At 40.8% G+C, this 27,904-nt stretch overlaps 2 protein-coding genes across 3 annotated transcripts; one reads left to right on the forward strand and one right to left on the reverse strand.

The window, feature by feature from the left end:
* Positions 1-303: 303 nt before the first annotated feature.
* pik3ip1 (phosphoinositide-3-kinase interacting protein 1) lies at positions 304-7,346 on the forward strand. Its single transcript, XM_020101115.2, has 6 exons — positions 304-652; positions 824-952; positions 1,410-1,526; positions 3,038-3,226; positions 3,399-3,477; positions 5,607-7,346. Exons 1-6 carry the CDS (start codon positions 541-543, stop codon positions 5,830-5,832), a joined length of 852 nt encoding a protein of 283 aa, XP_019956674.1. The 5' UTR covers positions 304-540; the 3' UTR covers positions 5,833-7,346.
* A 1,165-nt stretch (positions 7,347-8,511) lies between these two features.
* Positions 8,512-26,755, reverse strand: limk2 (LIM domain kinase 2). 2 transcript variants are annotated; one of them, XM_020101050.2, is made up of 16 exons: positions 26,443-26,755; positions 26,123-26,219; positions 20,565-20,700; positions 15,574-15,683; positions 15,168-15,353; positions 14,445-14,550; positions 13,449-13,666; positions 13,162-13,348; positions 12,973-13,059; positions 12,577-12,708; positions 12,002-12,058; positions 11,585-11,650; positions 11,082-11,256; positions 10,929-10,984; positions 10,486-10,643; positions 8,512-9,699 (listed from the first exon to the last, which is right to left on the reverse strand). In XM_020101050.2, the coding sequence occupies exons 1-16, from the start codon at positions 26,456-26,458 to the stop codon at positions 9,486-9,488; spliced, it is 2,001 nt and encodes a 666-aa protein (XP_019956609.1). In that variant the 5' UTR covers positions 26,459-26,755; the 3' UTR covers positions 8,512-9,485. The 2 variants fall into 2 exon arrangements, with proteins under 2 accessions (XP_019956609.1, XP_069379893.1); XM_069523792.1 differs by lacking the exon at positions 26,443-26,755 and adding an exon at positions 25,707-25,823 and having other exon boundaries at positions 26,123-26,206.
* Between the last annotated feature and the right edge of the window lie 1,149 nt (positions 26,756-27,904).

Raw genomic sequence — 27,904 nt, forward strand, 5'->3', positions numbered from 1 at the left:
GCACTTGGAGCCAGATAAATGAAATGGGTTTTTAAATCAAAATGAAACAGAGAGCAGGGATATTAACAGACAGACACATACAATGGAATACGTTTGAAGGGATAAGGAAAGGTAATTAAAAGTTGAGAGGATGAATTACAGAGCAAATGACCTTTTTTAATCTTAAACAAAAATGTGAATGATAAAACTTTCCCTTTCTTTTTTTGTTTTGACTGTTCTGAAGGCTGCAGGGGTGTTTTTCAGCTGATATTGTTTTCTCTGTGTGTGCGTGTGTGTGTGAACCTGGTGAGGCTTTAGGACCTTGAGATGTGTGCAGCAGCAGCAGCAGCAGCAGCAGCAGCAGCTCCTCCTCCCTCTGAGGCTGTTTATGAAGAAACCTGAGCTCGTTTGACAAAAACAAGGGCAGTGACTCCAGCAGAGAGGAGCAGTGTGTCTGAAGCACATTCAGCACAGGCTCTTCAGCCATTTTACTCACCCCCTGTGCGTTTTTATTTGATTTCCATCTTAAGTTGTGATAGAGAGGAAGCTCCTTGACGCACCATGTTGTCGGTCACTTCAGCTGTTCAGCTCTGCAGAGTGTTCCTGTCTCTGCAGGTTGTTTTCCTCAGCGTGTGGATGGTGCACAGCAGTACTTCAAATGGAGACATAAAAGGTACAATTATACTTTGTTATGCAATTGATTCCTCATGTATACACCTATTTACTTCAAATTAAATGCATCATAACAATAATGATATTTTAATTACTGACTTTTTTTTTTGATTGCACAATGCCTCGTGTTCATGTGTTATGTGCTCACATGATATTTTGTTGTTGTTGTCAGACTGCATTAGATCCAGTGGTGTGGACTACAGAGGAGAGCAGCTGAGCTCCTCCTCAGGTCTGACCTGTCTCAACTGGACCAGCACTGACAGAGACTATGATGTTCAGATCCATCCTGATTCACTCACAGGTAAAATACTGAAGCGTGAAGTTCAGTGATGTTATTTTGGCAGTCTTCTGTTGTTTTGGCATCATAGCGGAAACAGGAAATGGAGAGGGGGGTTTTAAATTTTAAAATGTCTCTGAGGCTGATGAAGAGAAAACACATTTGAGAGAGTTGCTTGTGATAATGCACGTTGGCACAGACGGATGATAATTACAGCACACACTGCAGATACCACACCACTGATTTGTGTGTTTACAGGTTTTAATAACAGCCTCTTTTATACAGCAGCTGCTGTTTCCTCCCTTTGTGCTCATGGCTGCATGTTCATTGTGGTGTGATGAAGTAGTGTTAATGATTAATGAATTCAGTGGTTTACTCCACACACAGCAGGGACGGACAGGCAGACAGAGACAGGCCTGCAGTGTTTCCATCAGTGACAGACAGACATGCTGTTTCATTTTGTTTATCGTCCCTCCTGTAGGTGTTGGAGATCACAACTACTGCAGAAACCCAGACTCCTCTCCGAGCCCCTGGTGCTACATCGTGAGCCCAGACGGGACAATCCAGAGACAGTCCTGTGCAATTGATACATGCAAAGGTTGGTACACACTGCACATAACAGTATTCATTATCCAGTTACCAAGTTAACGAAAACAACAAAACTCCCAGAATGCTCAGTAAGTTTTTTTAGACTGCATTCTTTCGACGCTGCTGGCAGCTACCTTTCCTTCCCTGTAAAGATCTCATTATTTTTTAAAAAGTGGGCTACGCTCAGGAAAAATAATGAGGTGAAACTTTTTGTATGTTCTGATGTCCTAATTGCTCAACAGAAAATAGAGCCCTTGATTCTGAGAGCCAAGTTTTAATCATTGATGAAAACAAGAAAAAAAAAAGAAAACTTTAAACAAAGTTTGCCCTTGTCTTCAATAGAGAGTTGGATAACTGACATTTTCCTTTTCCCAGTTGAGAGTATTAGTCTGCAGTAGGTCAGTTGGTCAGTGTTAAGCTTATCGGAGAAGTCTTGCACACTTGTTTTCTCTTTGTTTCTGAAGCCTCACAACAACAAAGCCCTGCAGTCACATGTCAGAATGTTTCCAGACAGATGCTGACCACGCCCTGAAACAGAGCTCATTGGTGGAGACGAATAGTTTTTCCACGGAGACAGCAGCTCACTGGCTGTTTGAATATATAGCACTGTGCCGTTAAACTCCAGCAGAGTTAGAAACAACAACCTGTAGGAAGTGGAAAAAGAAAAAAACTGTTAAAGAGCAGACGTGAGCATGTGAGCGCAGATACTCTACTAACTGATCAATGTCCCAACAACTTCCTGAGAGCAGCATCTGCCTCTGAGGGGGTTTCTGCGTCAGTAGTAATGTCATGTAACCAACAGTAATTGGAGACCATAAGGTCTACATGATGCATCTCTAATAAAGTCAAATAGGACAAAGTTTACTGTATTTTAATTATATTAGGTGTCAGCAAACACAGTAATATAACACAAAAGAAAGGGATAAAGATAAATCACATTAAGTAGCAAAGATTATCTAATAATGTTTGAGGGTTAAACTGTTTGTATTCTTACTTTATATTATTTTAATGTGCACCAGTTAGCATGCAAGTGTAATCTGTGAGATCTTATCATAGATGTGGATACAATCTGTCATGACTTGTGGAAAAATCTCTTGATTAATCCTTTATCGACAAAATAACTTAAAATAAACAACCTTTCTGGCCAATTTAACACAAAAAAGATACATCATTTTATTTATATAGAAAATCATAAAGCAAATTGCTTTACACAATGTTCTAATACACCCAACTATGCAGCTCAGGTTGTAAAGAAAGAGGAAACCATTTATAAAGTATATGGCAAAATATCCAATGAAACACATTTGCACTGGACTGTATGTTCTTAATTTTCTTGAGGTGGACTAGAGAAATAAAGTTGTTATTTTTCTCCGTCACATAAAGACTATCAGACACAAGTGACTACTACCTTTATCTCATGAACATATTTTACTCTGATATGATCTAGTTTCTAGTGACAGACTTCAACAGTAACACAATGAAAAGTCCTTTAACACAAGCATTGTTTTATTGTGTCTTTAGAACAAGCCTCTACTGAGCCAGCAGAGGCTGAATCCCTCCACCCGACAGGAAGTGCTGCCCCCACAGAGAGCTTTCAGCTGGCCAAGTCGGGAGCTTCTCAGGGAGAAGTCGCTGTTGTGCAGCCAGTGATGGGAATCAGCCAGCGAGTGCACACATCACCCAAAAGAAAAAAAGACCTTGGCACACCTGGTATGTTGTAGCTAATGTTTCCCTGACAGCAAATATGATATTATTTGTGGAACACGCTATCCTGCTGTTTGACTTATTGTAGTTTTAAGTCAGGCATTGCTGCGGGAACAAAATATCTTTTGTGATGCACTTGTAGGTTCAGTTTTGAACCTTTTATGTTTTTGTTTTCCAGGCTACGTCCTCGGCATACTCATGGTTGCGATTATAATCATCCTTGGAGTAGGCATCATAGTTGGCTACTTCTATAAGAGGTCAGTATCTTAACCACACCAAGATTGTCAATAATCTGTTTGGGTCAGAGGAACCAGTCTTGTTTCAAGGTTTTCATTATCATGAAAACATGCATCTTGTGTTTCTGTTTTCGTTAGCACATGTTGTGTTGTTAGTAGTTTTGAGATGTGCTGGCAAGTTGCCAGTGTGTTTATTTAAATCACATAATCCCTCGAATACGAATAGTCCCTTGAGTTTAGTGCATCAGCTGTCGTTCATATTCCACAACAATGCTCTCTGTTTTTCTAGTTGGACGAAATGCATCCATTTTTAATGCCTTCAGCAGAACAACCACAACAGAACATGCGCAGGAAATGAAATGCCTGCGATCTATTTAGAGATTTCTAGAAGGAGATTGTGGAGGATGAGTTGGATTGTAAGGAAAAGCCACCCACAATTGGTTCTGTTATGTAATGCGTATAATGACGGCCCCTTTGTTGTGAAAGGGGGGGGGCTCTGATTCCTTTTTAGCAGGACACAAACTGCCCAAACAGATCTGTGATATACCGTCAGATCTGATTAGCTGTGCCCCTGTCTTTATTTACTATTTTTAGATGGAGATTATTAACAAGGAGGAGCAAGATGTTATGTCAGAGGGTTAATACCTGCCCTCAGCAAAGTGATATCACCCTCAGTAATGTGATACTGTAGATGTGCTGCATGCGTGTCCATAATCGTGGTAATTCAGATGCCCCTCCGCTGGCCAGGAGTGGTCGTAAAACTACTTTATTCCTCCTTGAATAGAAACGACTCTAAGAACCCTGTGAACCAACCAGTAGGTGTAGGCAATGGATCGCAGGGACCCACATCCCCTGCAGGCGACCCGTCCATCTAAGCATGTGTGACTAGTGGTGTCTATCGTTGTGATTCTATGAAAAGGGCCCGACTATGATTATCTTTAACTATCCAGTACCTGTCGTACAACAGTAAAAAGGGGAATACACCTTTTTAAGAAGAGGTCCTCCCAAAGTGAACGTAGGGGCACAGAAAACCAAAACCAAAACATTCCATAATTGACTTTGGAGACCTGTGCATTTCAACATTAAATATTACAAATGCATTACTCTGTTATGTATTTAACAGCTGTATAATAGTTTTTTTTACACATGTTGAACCCTGAAAAGCCAGAGGCCCTGGAATATTTTTTTATCATCTCACTTTAACTCTGGAAATGGGTGAAGTGTAGTTTGGAAGGCAACCAGCTCCAGGAAGTTTCTGGTTTCGGCCACTAACTAAATAATGTAAAACTTTAATTCATCAGGAAAGAGAAAATGTTTGTGGGAAATATGAAAAAGATTTGAAAAAACACAGAAAACAGTTTGAGCCAAAATTAACCTCCTACCCTTTTCGGTCTAAGATAGTGTATCTGCCTGTGTTGGCTCTGGATCAGTAGAAAAGGCCTCATGCTGCCTCCCATCACTGTGTTGTCTTGGAGCAGATAAACTCCCTGTTCCCTTTCACCATCTGTCCCTCGACTTTGTCACAGACCAGGCTCTTGTTATAATCGACTCTGTTATCTACATACACTACAGCTATCAGAAGCTCCTTATCACAAATATTTAGCTTGGGTGGCTCCTGAATACAGTGCTGTGCATAGTATCGGCTACAAGGCTACGCAAGGCATCATTATAATCACTGTTTTTATTTCATAACTGTAAAATACATATTCACAATGATTTTTTTCATTAATTTCTTCATGTTTGGCTCAGAAATAATTAAAGACTTAAATATTAGTTTATTAACAGGTGCACAACTTTGCTTGTATTGAACACATCATTCTGAATGCCATCCAGCCGTACAGACAGTTTTAGCTTCTTTCAGCTAATTGTTTTGGTTTTTGGTTTTTCACAACTTTCATTCACCACTCTCCTAATATATCTAATATTATAATTTTGGCCAAAAGGATGAGCTGTTTCTGGAGGAAAATCTTAGATATACACTACATTTACTTTAAAAAGCAGACACAGTTAGCTGATTGCTTGTCGTAGCAGCTTTCAAGCTGAAAATGTCCTTGGTGGAGACCAAAAGAAAGTTAACTCAAAAACTTAAAATGTGTATGTGAAAGTGTTTTGTTCACTGTCTGTTTCCTCTGTTGTGTGTTGTTGTGCAGGGGTCGCGATTTCAAGAAACAGCATGACCAGCGGGTGTATGAGCGTGAGATGCAGAGGATCAACCTGCCCCTGGCAGCATTCTCAAACCCCACCTGTGAGCTGGTGGACGAGAACACCATCGTGATCACAGCTGAGCATGAGACCACCCCGGTCCAGGAGGGTCTGGAGGGCGTGGAGGGCGGTGACCCCCTCATGGGCCAGCCAGCCGGTACCCCTGGAGCCTGAGCATGAGGCGTGTAGTCATCAAACGGGACTATGATATGTAATTTTGGACCAAAACGCTTCCATCTTCCAGTTTCTCCTTTTCTGCCTCCCTGAGTAACTTCTGCTTCTTAAAAAAGGAGAAAGGGAGCAGTCTTTACTCCAAAGACTTTAAACTGAATGCTGTGTCCTTTGTGTCCCGTTCCCTTTGGCATTTATTCAAGATAAGCTGAAACACAACGGACACTATTTCGACAACTAGGAGCCATCAGTGTCAATCTGTTGTTAATGAATGGGTCTTTAATATTCATATTTGATACATTTGATGGCCAAGAAGATGTGGTCATGGGCTGCCCCCTTAAACAACAGTATAAATATTGAGTATATTATGTAGTCCAATGGACGTTGATGAGTGTTACTAATGGTGAATAAGTTTTGATTCCATATGGCGATTGAGGCGTGGTTACATGTGGAATATATGGTTGATTTCCATATGTGTTGACCCACTGGCTGTGCTGGAGACACAAGACTGGTTTGTTTTTGTGACACACTTGTGACAAGAATCCAAAAATAATCCTCCTCTGAGACAGGATGAGGGATCATGAGGTAAAACAGGCCCACTAAAGACAGGGGAAGGCCTTCAGCTCAAATTGCCTTAGCATGATACTTGTGAATGTATTGTTCTATCTTTTTCCTGGATATTGTTTTTTTTTCTCTTTTTGTACTTGACTTACAGGCCAATGCTGTTATAAAGTATGACAGCAGCCATTGGCCGACATGAAAGAGGACATGCCCTTTTCTTCCACAGGTTAAGGAGTGACAGGAAACGCAGAGTGCTCTCTGGACGCATGAGAGACCGTAGTTAGTCCTCAGGACAAAATAGCACTGCCACCAATGCAGAATAGATGCAACCAGACAAAGAAAAAGCCTGAAATGTTGTCTTTGCAGAGCAGGACTGTGCACGTGTGGGTGAGTGAGTGTGTGTGTGCATGTGTGAGTGTGTGTTGAAGTTCTGAAGAAGCCTGGTGCCTAGATTCGATTCTGACATTTGAGTTGTGCATTTGATGATTCAGTTGATGATATGGAGTAGAATGGAAAATGTCCAAAGTTCGGTGGTGTTCACTGAAAATGAATGCATGTCCATGTGCACCTGTTGCATGTTTGTAATCGGGAGCCTCTTCTCTTTGAAAGTAGAGCAACTCTCCGCAGAAAACATTTTAGAGAAAACCTGCCTGAAAACAGAAATCATCATATGCAGATGATGTTTGTTGATGCACAAGATACACTGTTACTCCCCAGGTTGTTCTATCACTCCTGATTATCTTTGTTGTGTGATTATTGCTGGAATTCCATCATCACTGTTTATCTTTGGTTACTGCTACTCTGTTATGTTCACTGTCTGTGAGCTGGCTGTTATTATTTTGCTTCTTCATACATGCAATGGCTCACAATGCAGCGTTTGGTTTTAGTACTTGTATTTGTATGGATGCAGAATCTCACTGCCGAGACTGAAATAAAACGTCAAACACACATTATAATATTATGGAGTGATGTTATCTGTATATTTAAAACAATAAGAGGTGGACGGACCCCATGCCCACCGCTGGAACAACATAACATGTCAGGAATGCTTGGACTGTGGAAAGTCTCCTGGTACTTTTCTTTGCACCAGCTCCCTCTGTTGGCAGCTCTTCAATACTACACTTTAGTCATCGCCTGAGAAAGCAGGTTGAAGGTTCAGTGTGTAGGATTTAGGTGAAAGGGATCTATTGTAAGAAATTGAATATAAAATAATCCCAATGGTGTTTTTACTAGTGTGTTTTGTCTGAATTGTCTGAATTGTTGTTTTTTTACTCTAGAATGGGCCTTTTGTATTTAAATACTTTATATTTATATCGGGAGTGGGTTTCCTCTATGGAGGCCACCATGTTTTTTAGGGTGGCCCCGACTTGACAAACTAAACATTGCCACAGGTTTGCTTTCATGATTGGAAGGGAGGTTGAGGTGAGAGGTATTTAATTGCAACATGCAACTTCACCACTAGATGTCACTACATTTTAAGCACTGAACCTTTAAGAAGAAGTGGCGCAAAGAGATCTGAGGAGGCCACTGAAGACACAACACAACAAAGAAGAACTAAAGAAACAAATCAACCATGGATCTCTGGATTTCAGTTATTCTCACATACACTTTATAGTGACCCACTTTTTTTTGTATGTCATACGTAGGGAAAGACTTTAAAAAAATTTTTTTTTGGGCAGTTTTGCCATTATTGATAGGACGAGATGGGGAAGAGATGCAGCAAAGGACTGGGTCAGAATCTGACATGCAGCAGCCACAGGAGGACTCAACCCCCAAGACCTCATTTGACTATTAACCATTTTCAGATGATATACTTTTTCATTCCAAGGTTCTAAAAGGAAAGATATAGATAACAGTCAATGAGAAAATCCATGGTGGTTACAGGTGAATATACAAGTATTTATTAATTTGTCAGAATCAGAACTGGGTCATTAGTGAATCAATCAATTTAAAAATATGATCATTTCAGTTGGTCATTTTCCTGTGAGCTCAGATGCCCTGCAGTGTGCTCTTCAATGTTAACACAGATCTATAAATGATTTGACTTTGATCGTTTTGACAGAAGACATGATTCTTCAGGTTTCGTGAAATGCAAAATACTAATAACAATGACAAGTCGCATCTTTCTCAAGGTTTATTTATGAAACACTAAAGTGATATAAATAATAGTGGTTACAACAGGTCTTAAGTACCTTGCATGATGAGACCAAAAAAGGCAAAAAAAACGTTCCATTGTTGACAAAATGTCTAAAATTCAAGAGTTCCCGTTAGAAAATGACGTCCAATTAAAGGCATATATACATATTTATACACATTGCTTCAGAAAAAAAATCCAGTTTTCTGTACAAGGCAAATTTTCATGGTCATGGTTACGTCTAACGATCATTAAAACAGCTCTTCTGTTCCAGAGGAGCTTCATCAGGGGTTTAATAGAAACATGTCAAAATCTAAATTCTAAGAAAGGAATTAAAATCATTAGACTAGAAAATAAACTTGTAACCATTTCGTCAAAATAAAATAAATCGATCAGTTGTGCTTAGACCCCCCCAAAAATCTAAACATTCCTTTGCCATCTTGTGCCAAATCTCAGAGTGATGAAACTATTCTGGATCAGTGTTTGTTTTACTTTGACTGCCGCCTACAGTTACTCATCGAGCCCTGCCCAGTTATTTAATTTGGCGAGGAGTGATCTGGCAAACAACAACTTCACAGCCAGAAAAACAAAACTGCTGTAACACGAGGACTCATTGTGAATATCCACCTTACAAAGATGCTCGTCCTCTGTCGGAGAAAGGGTCAAGAAAAGTTGTATTTTGTCTTTAAACACAGTAAACATTAGTACAACCCTGCGTGTGTTGAATGGGGCGAGGGGTTAAATAAAAGAATCAGTAACTAACACTATGGCTGATCACACTAACCCTAACTTGGTGAAATGCATCTTTCTGCTCACAATGCAGTTAACATCCTAAATGGGGAGAAAATTGGTCCAGCTACCTCAGAGATTATCCAGTTCTAAATTGGCTCGGGTCCAATTCATTTTTCCTCTTTTTCACATCCACAGTATTAGTGCAGCATTTCAGAGGGAGACACAGGTTCTAGGTGCTGTTGTCTGTCACGCTGGAAGATTCTGGAGAGGCAGCTGTTGGGGTTGACGGCTGATCTGTGCTCGGCAATGGAGAGCCGTCTTTAGGCCAGTGGAGTTGACTCAGTCTCTGATGCACTTCCTCAAGTTCGGCTGGCAGGGGGATCCCAAGTTCCTGGTTGAAGGACAGCGCCCCGAACCAGTCCTCCAACTTCTGGAAAGGTGGACTGAGGGAGGAGTAAAGAGAAAGGAGGGCACAGAGAGATTTGAGGTTAAAACCAGACTGACAAGGTTGAGAGAAAGGAATCTGGCAGCAGAGGCGTGAACTTGTGCAGACAGGTTGAGATGAAAAAAGAAGAAATTGTTTTGCTTCTAAAGGGTTCAAATATCTGTCCGGATACTGTGTCCCAGCGCAAATGTGACCGAGTGATAAACACTCTTATTTCCAGAGATTTCTTTAAATGTTTGCTAAAGAGCTGCTTTATCTCCCTAGATTCCTTTTTGTTCAGGTTATAATCATGGTAAGAGTTATCTACCAGTCAGCAACTCTACAAAATGTTGACATTCAAAAATAAACAAGGTGGAGGCCATTTACCATTTCAAGAAGAATGGCAGCTAGAGCAAACACCGCTGACAACACCTAACAGTTACCCAACAACTACAAAGGATCTGCCCCTTAATCCTCATTCACACTAGGGCTGTTGGAACAATTAGAAGATAGACAGACGGACAAGAAAGAGAGCATACAACAGAAAAAAATGCCCTTCAACTGATGTTTCCTCGTCTTTGTGACGGATCAATTTCATCGTCTACTTTGCTCTGAACTGACGAGACCCTGAATCTCTAGAGGAACAGATACTGTGTATACATGGTACATAGTCATGGTAGGCGAATTACATTTTTGATCCAATTTGAATATTAAATGATGTAAATCAGTTTAACTAGTTTTTGTTCAATCCTGCCAACAACCTCACTAACTAACAGACAAGCAGCTAACAACAGCTGGAGCTCACCGGTTGTCTGGTGTGAGGTCGCAACAAGCCACAGCCAGTGGGAAGAAAGCTGGTGGGCAGTCTTCTGGGAGGAACTTCTCCACAAACTTGCCAACATTCAGGCCAAAGTCCAGCGTCCTGGGGAGGCACTCGGGGTCTGCATAGACTTTTCCAATGATCTAGATCATAAGACAGAGGAGGAAGAAAGGGTCAATCAATTAACAGACACAGTTTGGAAATAGCAGGGTGGATAGCAGGGTGGATAGACCCAAACATGAGCACATCAGCTACAGTGGAGTCTAACTTATGTAATGTCCTGTTCTTTTCTTAAATATATAGTTGCACTCTAGATCTGTAGCTACTTTAAACTTGCAAAGTGTTGCCTTCCAAACAAGCACTGCAGTTACAGGCTCTGTAACCAGACAATCACATCAGATAATCTGTGTAAAGCAGCATGTTCTCACCTCACAAAGCATAATTCCAAAGGAGAAAATGTCCACCTTCTCATCGTAGCGTTTACCTGAAATAACATAAAGAAAAAGATAAAGTAAATACACTTTGTAATCCTCTGTCATCATCCTCAAGTTGGTATATATGTTTTTTTGTAAGCAGCTCACCATTCAGCATCTCTGGGGCCATCCAGTAAGGGTTTCCCACAACAGTGTACCGCTTCTTTCTGTCACTACGCCTGAAAATCCTCTTTTTATTGGGCGTTTTTTCAGATGGGGGCTTGACTTTGTCCTCTACGATGAGTCGAGAGAGTCCAAAGTCAGCAACGACCACAGTGTTATCCTGTTGAAAGAGGGGAAAATTTTTTTTATGTTCTCTCTAAGCTCAATCTGAAGTCAAGAGCCACCTTAGTATAAATATAATTTTACTGAGAAGAAACTTGATGAATGACAGATAGGAGTAAATTAGTTACTCATGGAAGTAGAACAAGTGAATGTAAAGGAATAATATAGAACTTATTTGGAGGCTCTGTTTGTATCTGTTTATATAATATAGTATTGTCTTGTGTTCACATTTAAATGTTATAACTACAATTATATTTAAAATCCACAACTGGCAAATCACAGGAACAGAGAACAATTGTGTCATGGTTGGACTCCATGTCACCTACCAGTTTAACCAGGCAGTTGTGAGAGTTGAGGTCTCTGTGTATTATGCTCATTGAGTGAAGGTAGGTCTGAAACACAGAGAAAAGTCAATGAGGGTCCAACTTGAACACACGCAAGAACATTTACTTTAATATAGTAAAACTTATCAACACTTTCCACATATCTATGAATGTGATAAATAAATAAATAACCTAGCCTAACTAACCATAACATAACACACATTCAAATCTATGAATTGTTTTTAGTGGCCTTTTACAAACAAAGTATTGCATCATTTACAATCCCTGTAGTCATCTGCCATTCCTTAGATCAATCTCAATCTTGTGGTGGTTCTTTAGCTCTAAAGCACTACACATATTTAAACGGCTGACAATAGCCACTAAAGATGTCAGTAATGTCTTTGCAAAAAACCAACTCACCATTCCAGAGGCGATGCTCTTTGCAAAGCTCACCCTCTGCTCCCATGTAAATGGGTCCTGTTAGTTCAGAATGAAAAAAAAACAATAAATGAGAGAAATGAATTCAATGTCCCGCAGGGTTTATTATTCATAGCAGTGATAAATACAAAATGATATGTGCCGAGGTAAAGACAGGGAAACAGTGGTTAATAATACCAGAAAACCAAATCATAAATTTTACTAAATTTGAAAATGTCCCTCCAATATGCTTTAAAGATAATTACAGATATAAAAAGACAAAAACACTTTTGCCTCGTGCTGAGCTGAATTGCTTCCTAGAAACATTTGGCAATGGGAGGAGGTGAGCACAGCTCTTTCAATTTCACCTGGGAACACTTTTTACAACTTATCTCATTCCACATCGTAGCCAGTTGACATGGCTGCCAGCCCACAATAGAGCCGTGAGGCCTCCGACAGTGCAGAGTTTACTTCAGGTCAGCCACCTCCCACACTTTCTGTGGCCACTGAAGGGTTTTTTGTGCACAGTGTGGAAGAGGAGTGGAAGAGAGTAAAGTGAATAAACTAGTTTAACTCACAGTGTCTCTGATGAAATCCTTCAGGGTGCCTCCCTCGATAAACTCAGTTATCAAATTGAGCCTCTTGTCCTTGTACAGCACGCCGATGAACCTCAAAACGTGGGGGTGATCAAGGCTCCGCATTACTTTGACCTGGAGATTAGTCGAGTGACAGAAAGAAAGTCTTTCAACCCTGTGATTGCGAGCAGATTATACCCCTGTGAAATTGAATTCATGAGAAAAGGCATTAAATGCAATAAAAATCAGGCTGATGTTTCCTCACGAGACTGGGACATATACAACAAAATAACAAGGTACAAAGATGTAACTGTTGGAACATGTGGTGTGTTTTCAGTTATGAGGAAAATAAATCACAACTCCATCCAGAGCCAGAGGATCCTGCTACAGATTACCAACCTCCTTCAGGAATGTTTTCTGCGTCTCCTCATCACAGCGGAGCAGCTCCTTCATCACCATCACCTCTCCTGTGGCTTTATGAGTCACCTGTCAGTAACACATAAGCAGACAGGACTTTAACCCCACTGCATGAGAAAAAATAAATAAATAAGTCAAAGGTGAATAAGCAATGGTTTGATGTAGGCTGACCTTGATTGCCTGTCCGAAGAAACCTTTTCCTATGATCTCTCCGTGGATGAGGTCACATGGGCGGAAGATGCGATGAGAGCAGCTATTGGACGATCTCAAGGACTCAGAGCGACCGATGTCTCGAGCAATAAATGACATCTCATTGGGAGAATTTGGTCCTGGTGACTTACATATGCTGTTACTCCTCCTGAAGTAGAGAATAGTGCAGATATAAAAATTACATAATTCGTTACAGACGCATATTATGTAAGCTGTATGTTTTGGCACCTTATTTAGGCCCAACATACCTCAAAGATCTCCTCTTCAGTGTGCCTTCATCAACTACATCCGTTCTCTCCAGGACTGCATCAGAAGGTGAGGACAGACGCATGCGGGAGGTGGCAGGGACTCCCAGCGTCTGGCTCCTGGGTGATCCCAGTCTGAGGCGATCCAAACGCTGCCTGACTGGGTCATACTCGATAAGCAGCTGAAGAGTTTGACTGGTGCGATGGATAAGATCGTCAACCTTTACAGACATGGAGATTTTTGGGGTTGAGAAAATTTTGCATGATTTTAAAACTATAACTTCTCAAGAGTATATGGTTCAACAAAGTTGTAGCTATGATAACAGACGATGCTTCAAATATGGATGTTACGACAGCAAAGATTGTCACCAATTCAGTACCTGACCAAAAGATGAAATATGTTCAATATGTCTCCTTCTTTAACGCTGATGACCAGACAAAAGTTTTTTTGTTAAATATTATGATGTTACAGAGAAACTGAGCTTTCATCCTTTGGATAAACAATGGGAGAATGTTTTTATGAATCCCATTACGTACGAATGTTTGAGCTCTGGCAAAAAACGTGTTGTCTTAAATCACAGTGAAAACTGGATCAAGTTATCAGGTATGAATTGAACATCATGACCTGAATGCAGCAAATTTAGTGTAACTGAACTCTTTGTGCTTTTGAGGTGGAATGAAAGATTGAAATACTTTATTGGAAAAACCGGACAGGTGGGAATTTTAAAACAAAACAAAAACCTCAGCAGTGAGTGATGACTGCATTGGAATGCATGTCATTCTGTGAGGGTGAGGTTGTGGGAAAGAGCCTTTAAGTGCAGTCACTCCACATACCATCCCACCCAGCTGAGGTATGACAAAAATCACATGTTGTATATGAACAAAGCTTTACAAATCTCACTCAACTAATTGATTTGCACCTTAATGAGAACAGTAATTAGCTTCATTTAAACAGCTTCAGATAACACATCTCAGTGATGAACTGAGGTTTGAACCCACCTCCTCCTCCATCAACGTCCCCACTGGAAGGCCATTGATCTCCAGGATCCTATCTCCAACATGGATGGCATTTCGGACTTCTGGACTAATAAGCATCCCTCTGACCCTGGAGCATAAACAAAGTACCAATGAGTATTAGCATTGTAGAATAAATAGACTAGAACAGAAACTTTATTGTCATTGTACAACATACAACGAAATTAAGGTGCAGCTCCAGAAAGTGTTTCAAAGGATAGTTGACCCACCACCAAAGAAGCCCGAAAGTAATATTTACATTCACATTAGTGCAGCGCAAACACACAACCACACCCACACACACCAATAAATAAACGGCCAGCTAAGATATGCAGGAAGGAAATGTAAACAGGCCCTACAGTGCAACCGAGAGTAGAACATACGCATGAAGAAGAATAAATAGACAGCAGCTTAAAAATGGAATGTACTGATTTAATGGCAGCAAATGAGGGACAACTTGCTGTCTCCTGGGCAGTTGGCAAACCAGGACTGAGGTGAGGTGAAGTGTCTAAACCCCTCTGCATCAATTATAAATGATCAATAACTACCTTTTGGAGCATTGGGAAACTTAAACATACACTAGGGCTCTGCTGTTTATCAAACCTATTATCAGTCTTACGTCAAAGCATTACCACAGTCTATGAGCACTACTCATGCAGTCTACACACGAAACAGGCACAGAGATCAGCCCTAACATGTGACACTCACTCTTTGACTATGATGCTCGCTGAACCATTGACGTCCCTCAGCACTGAGACGGAGAAGCCCCTCTTGCCGTTGGCTGCGGAGGGCATGGAGATTAGGGTCACTGTGTGGGGCAGGGAGTCGAGCACCGAGTCATGTGAACGCTTCTCCAACATTGGTGTGAGGACCACCTGCTTGTAGCACTTTCCACTGCAAACAACAGGAGAGGGAGTGAATGGTTACATGTGAGGGCATGTGCTCTCTGTTAAGTTACAGTTGAAAGAACACAGTGTTGTGTAAGAACGAACAACTATTGATGGCTATGGATATTTAGGCTAAACATTAACTTGAAGACATTTTTGCTGCTCCTCTTTGAAAAGTAAACTGACATGTAAACTGACTGTGGTATATGGCTGTGCAGGTGACTTACCAGTAAAGTTTCGATCGCTCCACTAAGGCGTAGGTGTCCCGGTCTTCAATCACGACCATGCACCTCAGACATACAAAGCACTCGGGGTGATACTTGTGTTCTCCGGCCACCTGGAAACACAAACAAACTGATCTTCAGAGTGCAAAGTGGTGATATGTTGATGGTGCGGCTGCTCTCCTGCTGCGCTGTGCTTTGCTCTTCAGAGACGAGTGTGTTGTGCTGCGTGCTTGTTTTATGCCCTCCTCCCACTGTCAGCAGTGACACAGTCGCAACACCTGCTTGACTCTGAGTCTGTCTGGAATCTGCTATGATGTCACCTCCCCCTGCTCATCTTGCCGACGTTCTCGCTCCCATCAATCTATCATCTTCAAGTCTCATCTACATCTGACACTCGATTTCCCTTTCTGCAATTAGTCACACTCCCATGTCATCAGGCTTCTTTCCTCTACTTCTCATGCAAGATGAGATCATGTCCCCCAGCGAGCAGGTGATCTAACTTATAAACACCTGAGCATGAAAAAGCATAAGTTCAATTTCAATCATGAGACTAAAGTTACAAAAACTTTGTCATTTTAATGTGGTTCATTGGAAAATCTACTCATGCACCTGAATGATGTGGAGATTAGGCGAGAAATGAAAATTTCAGGATGCTGTTTCCACCTTCCATAATACAAACTAACAATGTTCAGTTTTTATATTTAAGATACTACATTATGTGGCAAAAATAGAGCATGTATAAAGCCAAAATGTGTGCAGGTAGCATCCAGATATAGTTAAGAAAAACAGTAGTTTTGGAACTTTTACCGTTTAATCACTTTTCTAAGAGTCAGAAACTTGCAAAAGAAATTATGTCAAACAGTAAGATTACTCTATCACTGCTCAACTGTTAGCCATAAAAATGATCAAATAAAATAATCATATTTGCATCCCAAAAAAATTAGCGAATTGTTGCCAGTAAAGGAGGGAGGGAGGAGGAAATTTCCAAGGGAGGTTCACAGTCTCAGACTTTGAAACCTCCCTGTCTGTACGATACACTAATCTCATAGAAAACCATTTTAGCTATTTTTTTTAACCACATTTGGATGTGTCAATGTGTTACTTTAAGAAGCAGCTGCCAATTTTAGTTGACAAAGAGAAAGCGTTGATGTTGCTTTTTTTTTTTTTTTTTTCAAATATAGTGATTGTTTTTGTTTACTTCATTTTTCCAAAAGCTCTTACACCACCAGTGTTAGTTTGTTTTAATGTTTTCCAGCAGTGAGCAGCTGCTCCATTTCTTTTGTGCATCATTGTAAGAGAATACGTTTAAAAATTAAGGGTCTAATAAAAATATTTTTAAAAAGTTTCCTTCTGTTGTCTTTTGTTCTACTAAAACTACTTATAAATCTGTCACTCATTGGGTATCAATATATATTATGCTTACAGAACCACTGTTACAAACAGTGTTTAGTAGGTTTTTTTCCCACAGCTGTGAGTCAGTGAGTCAAAGCTGGGGAAGGCTTCCCTGCTGCTATGGCGAGATTAAAGTGATGTCAGCCAAATCATTGTGACACCTGCTTCCACGCCAACAACCACAGTCACAACCTGCCTCAGGCTTAAACAGCAAGACGGAGCTTAAAAACAAAGTTAAGCGGGACTCATTTTGGAGAGGCAGAAAATGAATCCGGGTGGGAAAACTAAGAACAGAAATTACAAGACAAGGTGATCGTAAACAGTTGCTTTCATACTTTTGAGTGCTTTTGTTGTTCATCTGAAAAAATAAGGAAACAATGTCGCTCAAAATGGTCAAAAGATGAACGTAAACGGACGGACACTTCTCACCCTCAACTGTCATGATCATGAGGGTTGACCAAAGTATTTTCAAACTTGTGGTAATGGTGGCAGAGGAAAGAGAACATTAAAGTTAGAGTGTGTAGAATTTAGTGATATCGAGTGTTGCAGTTACATGTTGCAGCTGAACATCCCTCACCTCACCTTCCCCTTCCAAACATGAAAAAGAACCTGTGGCGGCCTTCAGTTGTCATAAAAACTCAAAAGATGTTTTCTTTGTCCAGTCTTGACTAATGTAAAAAACATGGCGGCCTCTGTAGAGAGGACACCCTCCGTGTAAATATAAAGTATTTAATTATAAATGGGCTTTTCTAGGGTAAATAAAAATACAGTTTGTACAGTTTAGATGAAACGAACTATTGAAACATCATGAGTATTATTCTACAAGAACTTTATGCCAATAGATCCCTTCACCTCAAATCTTACACACTGGACCTTTAGGTCAGAAAAGTAAAACTTGAAATTTTAAGCGAAGTTAGCAAAGCAATCAATGTAGAGTTTTGGCAATGAAACAATCATGGTCATGTTCGATCCACATTTCTGGTGAGTGCACGCCTCGGTAATCACGCACTATGCCAGTGAGTACACTGTGTGTACACAGAGTACTATCTGTGAGTGCAGTGACTGATGTGTCCAATCTGAGACACAACAAGTATCTTAAAATACAACAACCATCTTCAGTGAATCAATGCACTGAAAAAACCTGGACAAACATAATACTGTTGTGGACTTGAGCGCCTAACAAGAAGCAGCAGTTCTGCATGACCCTCCTCTGCTGATGCACCACAATGATTCTCTTTCTGGCTGAGATGCTGCTATGCCAGTTCAGCTCTGCCAAAAACACTTGGCTTCACAGGCTGATGGAGCTGGATGCCAATACTAAATAGAAGAGTCCATTATGTTTGTTGCTTGGTGGCAAAAAGAAAAAACTTCAGTCTGGCTCCATGTTAGACAAGTGACCCCAGTTGTGACCAGCAAGAGCTGCGGCCACCTGAATTCCATGTTTCAATTTGTAGATGCTACAATAAAAGATGGCTGCCAGAAAATGACTTGATGTTTACGGTCAGTCCCTGGTAATTTAAAGTCTATCTCGACTCAGTGTATAACTTTTACCATATAGGATGTGGTTCAAATACACATTGCCCTCTGTTTGACTGAATCAAATAAGATTAGTCTTATCTGGTTACCTCAGAAGAGGTTTTGTGTTCGTCTGTAAGCAAGATTACGCAAAAACTATTCCTCTAAACGTGGGTGAAGAATGCAGCATGGGTCAGGGAAGAACCCATTATCTCACTATTACATTGCCAGATAAGGCACTATCTTTCATTTTCATTGATTTACCACAGATTTATTCTTTTAAAAATCAGGCATGTTCAGGCAAATGCTTTCTATGAGTGTGTGCACTGTGATGTGGCTTCATTGGAACTATTGGCCCTTGGCGGAGGAATGCGCTCTACTGAGTCTGTGTCGGCCTGAGGGCACAGCCAATCCGTGTAAAAAGAATAGTTAAGTTTGCTATGTACTAAACAGACTGTTCAGTTGGCTGGAACTTTACAAGGACAGTGAGGTGCTGGAAATGAGGACAAACATAAAAACTGGTATTTATTCTATAGCTAGACTATAACTTCTGCCGAACCGTGGCCACAGTTGTCAGGTACAGGATGTTTTAACAATGGCATAGCAGAAGCAGAATTAGAGAGGAGTCATAAAATTGACTGAGCTGACACAGTAAAGTCAATGACATAATAATATCTAGCTTAAGTTTGCAGCATTAGCCAATGAGCTAATGGGCAAAAGTGAGCAGTTGCAGTGTTTTTAAATTAAGCTTTTATTTTATAGAGGGAAGAATGTATTATGTCCTCATGCTTTAACAAAAGATCTCTGAGAGCCTGTCAGCACAGATACATAATATGAGTAATAGACTGGATAATATCTTTTAGAGCTACACCACCACAGATGACTCAACATGATGAGCTCCTAAAAACCACCTCATGTTAGAGAGTCTTCCCACCAGAATCTCGGTGGAGGAAGTGAGCTATGGAGAGCGTCAGTACAGAGTGGGAACAGCGAGGGGCCTCATAGAGGGAAACTAATTCACAAGTGAGGTCTAAGGTTAAATGTGCTATGTTAAACTGCAGCCTATGTAAAGTATCAGTCAGCTGTAACTGCCAAAATACCCCCCCCTGCTTTTTTAACGCCTGTTACTATCAATGTGGAGCAGTGGAGAGACTCGGGTACACACAGAGCACTGACACGCTCTGTGGGCACTCTGGTATTATTTAAGTACGGGAGGGGGGGGGGGGGGGGGGGGGGGTTAGCAGTTGTTATGTGATTCATAACAAGGCAGACTCTGAAACTTGGTAATCACATGTAGCAACAGTGATCTAATCGTCTTAATTCAGTGTTGGATTTAGGGCTGGGAATTACAATAATAACAATATTTATTGCAATATAACTTTCATAAAGCAAAAAACAGTTCATTATTTACTGATGTATTGCTTATGCATCTTGCAAACACAGTGAGTAAGTATAACATGATTGGTTTTAATGTTCTGCCTCAATTTTGAGTCTTTGTCAATCTCTGCTCATTAATGAAGACTTTAAAACCACCACCTTCATCCAGGAGTAAACATCAGTCTTTAAACTTAAAAGAAATTATAATTTTCATGATAATTATCAATATTGAATAAAACATTTTTAAAGCGTACTCCGGCGAGTTAATATACTACTTCCATAAAGCTGGAGGACTTATTTTGCCTTTATAGACAGGATAGTAAGTGTGAAATGAGGAGACAGAATAGGGCCAGGTTGGAAGGGAACCCATGGCTGCTGCAGGAGAACTCAAGTCTTCGTATGCAGGATGCCCACTTTACTAGGTGGAAAATGTTGACGTCTGTGTTCTACATGCCCCAATCCCAGTTTGTAACTTTGATTTCTGTTACAAACATATAATCTTTAAGGCAGAAAATACACTAAAGAACTTGAGATAAAATGACTGTAAGTATCTAAAACCCAATCCAGTTGCCCTTATTAAATAACAATGAACTGGATAACTGAGAAAGAGGTTTATAAGATTTTATGTTTAACCATGCAAAGACTGGCACTGCCTCAATCATTTCTTGCTGATGAGTAACAGCATTGAGCAGTGGGAGCAGCAGACATACCATGGCAGGTCCAGTCATGAGCAGAGAGCAGCCGTGGCAGAGCTCCCCAAACTTCTCCCAGTAGTGTTTGCGACAGTACAGTTTTCCATCCTTCTCGTAGTACCAGTTAGTCAGGTGGTCACAACACACGGAGCATCTGTGAGGACAAAAAAACAGAGCAGGTCACATTTTTTAACCAAATACACAAAGAGAGCAGAAAGAAGAAGAGATGAGGGCGTTCAGGGGGGTTTATTAACTCAGAGGCATCTTTGAGAAGATGGTGGAAACTCAAAAAAAACTGGTGTTTTATTTCAAATCTCTTGATGATTTCAAAGGTGTGTGGGTGTCTGAAAGATTCTCATGAAGCAATGATTCTACTGCTATCATAATAATAACTCTGTCAAACACTTTGTCTCAATTCTGTCCCTACAAGTTAAGATGATCCTCTTGTATATAAAGCATGAAAGTATATTGATCAATTGTAATTCCAGATTAATCTATGAATCTTTCATCACAAGTTGCGAGAGCTAAACAATATAACCTTCAAATATCCTTTTTATCATTAAAAATAAAATAAATCAAAGAAAAAGCCTCATTAGAGACGCCATGGCAAGGAAATGTTTAGTATTGTAATTTAATTTAATGTCAAATTCTCACTTTAAAACAAACTCATTATTTGTCAAAAACAAAGTTAACAGATCCGCAGTATTAGGAACTGAATTAGGGAAAAGTTGAGAGCAGCACAAACACAGAGACAGAAAAATCCAGAGAGGCATTTGCAGTTTGGTAAAAGTTAAACATCTAAACCGTCGTGCAAAGTAGGTCAAACTCATTCCTCATATTCCATACATCGTTTTCCAGTGAACAGTATTGAATAATGAAAGAGAGAGATCACATAGATACCATCACAGTGACGAGAAACATTTTAACTTAAGGTTGGATGGGATAGGAAGGAACATCAGCTGGGGGCATGTTCACAATCACAGCGTGTACTTTTCTATGTGCTTCAAAAGGTGTAAATACCTTGTTCGTTGCTGCTGGGAGAATGAGAAAAGAGAATCTGACATGCCTTTACACACGGTAGACTCTATAGGGACATTGGGCTTTTAGCCTCAGCACATTACCAAGTGAAGTCCTCATCTGGTTCTTTTTTGAGCAGATTTTACCTCTCAGTATTTAGGCCACTGTACATAATAAAGCTTCCCATCAACCTTGTGGTCAAAGGTGTTAAATTAAGTCAGAAACCTGAAATACATGGTATCCTACACACATTTCTCAATTCTGCAAATACAACACTTACTAAATAAAATATTTTCCCCTTTAAATTCCAATAACACCACTCAGGCTGCTGACTGATCCAAGCTGTCACCTCAGAGGATACTCTGCAAATGAAGGCAATGTTTACGGCTGTATCTGTGGGACAAAATGTTCAGAGTAGGAATGCTGAAGTTGCCAGCAGACTGGGAAGCACCTGCAGGCCACAAGTGTTTCTCAAACAAGCTGCACTGGTTATGCAAAATGGTGGCAGCAGGTTCGACAGCCAGAATACAATCAAGGATGAGCCACTCCGACAGAGATTAGGTTACTGAAATGTCTGCAGCCCAGTTTATTTTTCTTAAAGCAGCTGCTGCCATTCAGAGTTTGCAAATGCTCAGACTGCCTTTTTTTCACCTTGGTTTTTAGGTAATTTGAGCAAAGCTGCAGGAGGAGGCTCCGGATTGAGGTGATGAAATGCAGGCACACAAATTACAATGAATTAGATTTGTCACTACTGTCTGGACATGGTTTTGCCATTGAATAGGAATGCAACACAGTCCCCATGACTTTTAACCCATTAATACAGAGGTTGAGTTCAGGACTGACTACAGTGACTGACACTTCCTGGTTAACAGCTATTTCTAATTCACAGATATCATTTAATTAAACGTGACTGTGAGAGCTCTGCTGACTCTTTTGCCATTTTGGAAAATACTCTCTGACGGATCAAGTCCAATGTCTGTGATGATATTAGGAATATCACATTTACCTCTTACACAACCCGTGTGCATGATAAAATGACATGTTGGACATATTATTTTGAGAGGTAATCTGATTTTAATGCATTTTTAATCTTTCACTGAAGGGCCGGCAGCAGCCTTCAGCAGAGCCTCATGCATCACATTGCTCTCTGCACTGCAGGTATAGTTGATCCAGGCTTATTGACTTTGGCAAAGGGTTCAGATATTTCAAAGTTTTCTGGCATAACTTAAGAAAGAGAGAAGACCACATGTCTGTGAGTGAGTCTATGAGTGTGGGGGGGAAGGCAGGGCGATGTTTCAGTCTTTAACATCAAGTGACATGAATGACAATAGACTTATGACAAATATGTGAAAAGACAAACAGCCCGGTCATCACAGATGAAAGCAAAACATATAAACAATGAACATGAGGTCAACTTAACAAGGACTCCTGCCTGATTCATCACACTGTGACATGATGAGAGGAAATGGAGCTGAATATTTGTTAAGGTAAAATATTTCATGAGTGATGGTAGCTGACTGTGCTGCTGTGGCCACAGCTGCACTAAAGGCCAAACATCTGATAAAATGTTTGTGTGAAGATGTCACGCGGTCGGGATGCAGAATTACGTAAAGGAGTATCAGAATTCGTATTGTCTGGTAAGAAGAGAAATAAAAAGTCAAAAGTGCAGCAATTAATCTCATGCATCATGTACGAACTTCAGTGTCTGTCCAGGTGCGGCATGAAAAACAAAAAAATTCCACCTCATCTGCCTTGTTCTGAACAAAAAGCATTCCATGACAAAACTATAATTATTGTCAATTATGTCGCGATAATATGTCCAGATAAAGTGATGCAGGGCCGCTTATAAAAACACCTGACTTCATTCTTCACACGCTGGTGAATGGGGGGCGGGCACGCTACACTCAGGTGGTTCTTCAATGAACAATACAATGGTCAGGCCTGCACAAACACTACAAAGTAAACATTACTCATTTCCTTAAATCCACATTCCTGCTGGAGTGTATTCTTCTGTCGGACTATGAAGTAGAGATAGTTTGTAGTGGCCTTGAAGAACCACAGGGTGAGTATTTTACTTTCAGTGAGAGCTTGTCTCAGGGTGTTTGACTGTTCGGTTCGCAGTGTTCTTCACAACAATTTCTCTACAAGAAGAGACACAATAATTTCTGGATTTATAAAAGAGGGACAGTGTGTAGTTAATGCAGTTCATATTGGATGACATGTTTAAAGTCACCTTTGAACTCAATCAATATATAAAGGTGGAAGACGCATCTCCACTTCCTCCCACTATCCAGAAATGAAGTCAAAATATCCAGATACGAATGCCGCCATCTGTGGTAGCGAGGTCGATACATGCACTCCACCCAGCAGTCAATCTTGATGTTTTACCCTGTTTTTATAGCATTATAGAACTAACTAAATCCAAAATTGGATAGCGAGCAATATCATTTTTTTCTGTGGATATACAGTATATGTTCTCAAATTTCCCGTATATCTGGAATTTAATGATTTCCTGCAGAGAAACGAATTGAGGGAATAGATGAGAAGTACTAAATATCCCTCTGATCCAGTATTGAAGAAAACAATATGACATACAATACTCTTTTTGTGGCTAAGTTCACACCTCCAGTGAAATCCAACGTGGGAAAAATCCAACTTTGTTTGTCAGTGTCTGACACAGTGTGCTCATGCCTCTGAATCGCTGTCTAGGAATGCAGTACATGGCGGAGTCGAGCGTGCTGTTACCTATAGGAATCATCAACACTGCCAGGTTTACTGGAACAAGAGTGACCTCAGCTTGTAAGAATGCTACACAAGGTGGAGGTACATGGAGGCCTGCGTGGCAGAATGTGGACAATGGACAATAGAAACACTTCTGAGGGTACTGCACTAACAAGGACATTTTATTTTGACTGTAGAATTTCTTTAAAGACCTCAGGGATTAAGCCTTTTAAGCATAATAATTGCCTTGCAAAAAATGCAAGCTGTGTTTAGAGCGTCACAGCTTATATTAAAAAAAGAAGTTTGAAACCTCAGAGAGACAAACTGCAGCACATGTATTAGCAATGGGATCCAGAGGCATGAAAAACAACTAATATCTAAATATTTAAGAGTGTCACTGAAGAAGGGAGAGGATCAATAGTGAGTATCGCAATAACAGCAGAAACTGCCTGAGATGATTCAAGGAGTCATATGCGTTTCAGAGGAGTCAGTGCAGGAAAAGAGTGAAATCCCAGGTTATGTAAGGACGCTGCTACTGGCGTAAAACCCAGAAAGAGATCTTTTTCAGTTGTCAGAAACTGGCAACATAGTCAGCGTTCGATTTTCTCTATTCTTTGAGCTTTAAGGACTCTGCAGAAAACCTTTCAGAGCCAGATTCCAGTCATTAAAAGAAGAAATATTTTTGAATAAACTCTGGGTGAGCTCTGAGAAATGACAATGTGCTCCAGTCAGCTGCATTCGGTTTCAGACACTCAGTTGTTACTCATCCAATTTATAATATTAGTGTCTAGTGATTGGCATGGTGACTGTTGGACACACTCTTTTATTCTCTCCACCAAGCTATGTTTTTGTCTACCTTCATTCATCTGTTAGTTAGTTAGTAAGTTAGTTAGCAGGATTACAAAATAACTACTGAACGAATTACCAGGACATTCAGTGGAAGGATGTGGTATGGGTTGGGACGAAGTCAACACATTTTGGTAAAGATCCTAGAATTGAGTTCAATTCATTTACTTTTGCCCGATAGGGTGAATTTCCACATTTTCGTCGCTTGATGGAAAAAAATTTGTGTGTGAGCAATTTGTTGCGGAACCAAATAAAAATCCAGGTGTAGTTAATTTTCATATAGATTCATAAGAGGACTGTTGGGCCTTGGCAGAGGTATATGCTCTACTATTATATATATATATATATATATAATTACTATTATACAGATGGGGTCATGAAGTCAGTTATGACCCACAACAGTTTGATCAACGAGCGTCCTCAGCTGAACCATCTTATCTCACATTAGATTACAGTACTGCTGACCAAAGAGAAACCCCTGAAGGTTATATCATGTTGGTGTCCAGCCGCAGGTTAACTGCCCTCCTCACACAGACTCATCTCAGTATGGGGACCTGAGAAAAGCAGAGAGCTCACATCAGCTCCAGTGTGGAAATCATTAAGCCTCCAAGCTGAGGGTCAAAGTCCTGAGGGTCAGCCCCACTTCACTGACTCTTTTTCTCTGGAAGCCCGGCCTGTCCCCATGCAGAGGGCCTGTAAAGATGTGACAGTGCAGCGATGACATCCTACCTGGTGCATACTGTGCAGGGAGCCTCTAATACAAAGATGAATTGTTTGAAAAAGAGAAAACCCAACCCCATGTTCATGCTACACGGCAGAAGCTTCTGGGATCATCCACCAGGCCATTTGTAAGTACACACGACTGTTCGTAACACCATTGTACCCATGTCAATGCAAAGTGTTTGCCCTCATCTTTCTATGAAAACGCTTTGCTGCTCAGACCGACAGAAGAGGAGGTGTAGTGTGCAGGCAGGCTCAGGGCAGACACTCACTGAAAGCAGGCGTTGTGCCAGATGTCCTGGAGGACTTTCATGTGAAACGAGTCCTGGATTTTTCCTCCACAGCCCACACACAAGCAATTATCTGAACCTGCGGAGAGAACAACAACAACATTAGGTCTCTGTTTCAACCCGGAGAAGAACCACGGGGTTAAATTAGCGTTCAAACACGAGCAAGTGGTGAAACTCTGGGAAAGCGAGGAGACAACGACAGGTATGTTGTAGCCTGCGTACTGAAGTCACCGCGTGAAAAACATTGAGAATACAACATTGACTCCACAGACTCCACGTAATGTTTGTACAGTCTCTCTCACCTTCTGGTCCCTCCATCTATTCTCGGAGAGTCTCGTCGAGTTTCAGATTTTGTCTCTAGTTTCTCGTCGTGAAGCAGGAGAGCTGCGACACGGCTTCATTCCTCTCCGTTGTCCGACCGAGACTCACACACTCCCGACAGGAGACCAGAGGAAAACACAGAGAGGGTTTAAAAGGCTCCGCGGCGGAGGAGCAGCGGAGGAGCAGCGGGCGGAGGTGCTCTCTGTCCTGTGGAAGCCTGAACTGACGTAATGCTCTCCGCACATTCCTGTACGGAGAGCGGGAGGGACCAGAGCAGCACCTGGAAACAGGAGAGGAGCGGCGTCTGCGCCCAAAGCGACAGAGAATAACAGCAGCGCCATCTACTGTCGAGGCGACCGCACTGCTGCTGCTGCTGCTGCTGCTGCTGCTGCTTCTTCCTCGTTTTCTTGCAGCAACTGCAAGGAGTGTGGGAGAGATTGTTTTTTGTTCCCCTCTTTATTTTCAGACCCAAATATACACACACAAAAAACAACTCTAGTTTTAAAGAAAGCCTACCCCCTCTACCCTGTCTCACCTAACCACAGTATAAGGAGGATTCTAAAATCCAGATTTGTTGCATGTTTCTTGCACACAAACAATTTGGGATACTGGGTTACTGATTTTTGAAGTTATTAAGCTCTTGTCCATTTACCACCAAACTCCTTCCATTCCATTGTAATATTAAAACCATGTTTTTATCCAACCCATGCTGCCTCTTGGCTTGCCTGTGCACTGGGATCATTTGTCACTTCCTCCCATGTCAGTTCATTAATTTTCAGATGATTTGCTGCTGCTTTTACTATTATTTGTATTCTTTCAGTTTTTGATTTGCTTTCCATTGGAGCACTTATGCATTCTGCTATAAAAGTGACTAGTTTTTTTTAAACCATTCCACACTTTGCCCTCTTTTGGTTGTTCTTGTTATTGAATGTGTTGTTCTTCATTTGGGTATCTTGAATCTCTACCTCTCCTCTGGTTCACCATCTTGACAGCATCTGCATATGTGATTCTGTCTTGTACCCTGACCTCATTACTTCACATCCTCCATATGCTACACTATGGTGTATATCATGTGTCCCAGCACTACTTTTTTCTGGAGTATTTCTTCTTAAAATTCCAGCAATATGCTTTCACTATTTCTCTTCACCCCTTCTCTCTCAGTGCACCCTTCAATTTTCCATCTTTCAGATCTGCTCTTATTTTATATGGACACCTCAATTGGTATTTCCCAAATCACTCACTTATTCCGCCTGCCTCCCTTCTCCACTTAGCCCTCTTTTCCCCTTACACTTTCCACTTCCTTCCTCCTACATGCTCGTTCTCTCTGTTCTCTATTCTTGCAAGTGATCATCAGATTTCATTCTCTCTAAACTTTGGCCATTTTAATCTCATCTATTTGATTGTTTTAATATTGTGGTCTGGTGAAAGGGATCTATTGGCATA

This window comes from Paralichthys olivaceus, chromosome 4 (genome assembly GCF_024713975.1).
Source record: "Paralichthys olivaceus isolate ysfri-2021 chromosome 4, ASM2471397v2, whole genome shotgun sequence".
In the NCBI taxonomy this organism is placed as follows: Eukaryota; Metazoa; Chordata; class Actinopteri; order Pleuronectiformes; family Paralichthyidae; genus Paralichthys; species Paralichthys olivaceus.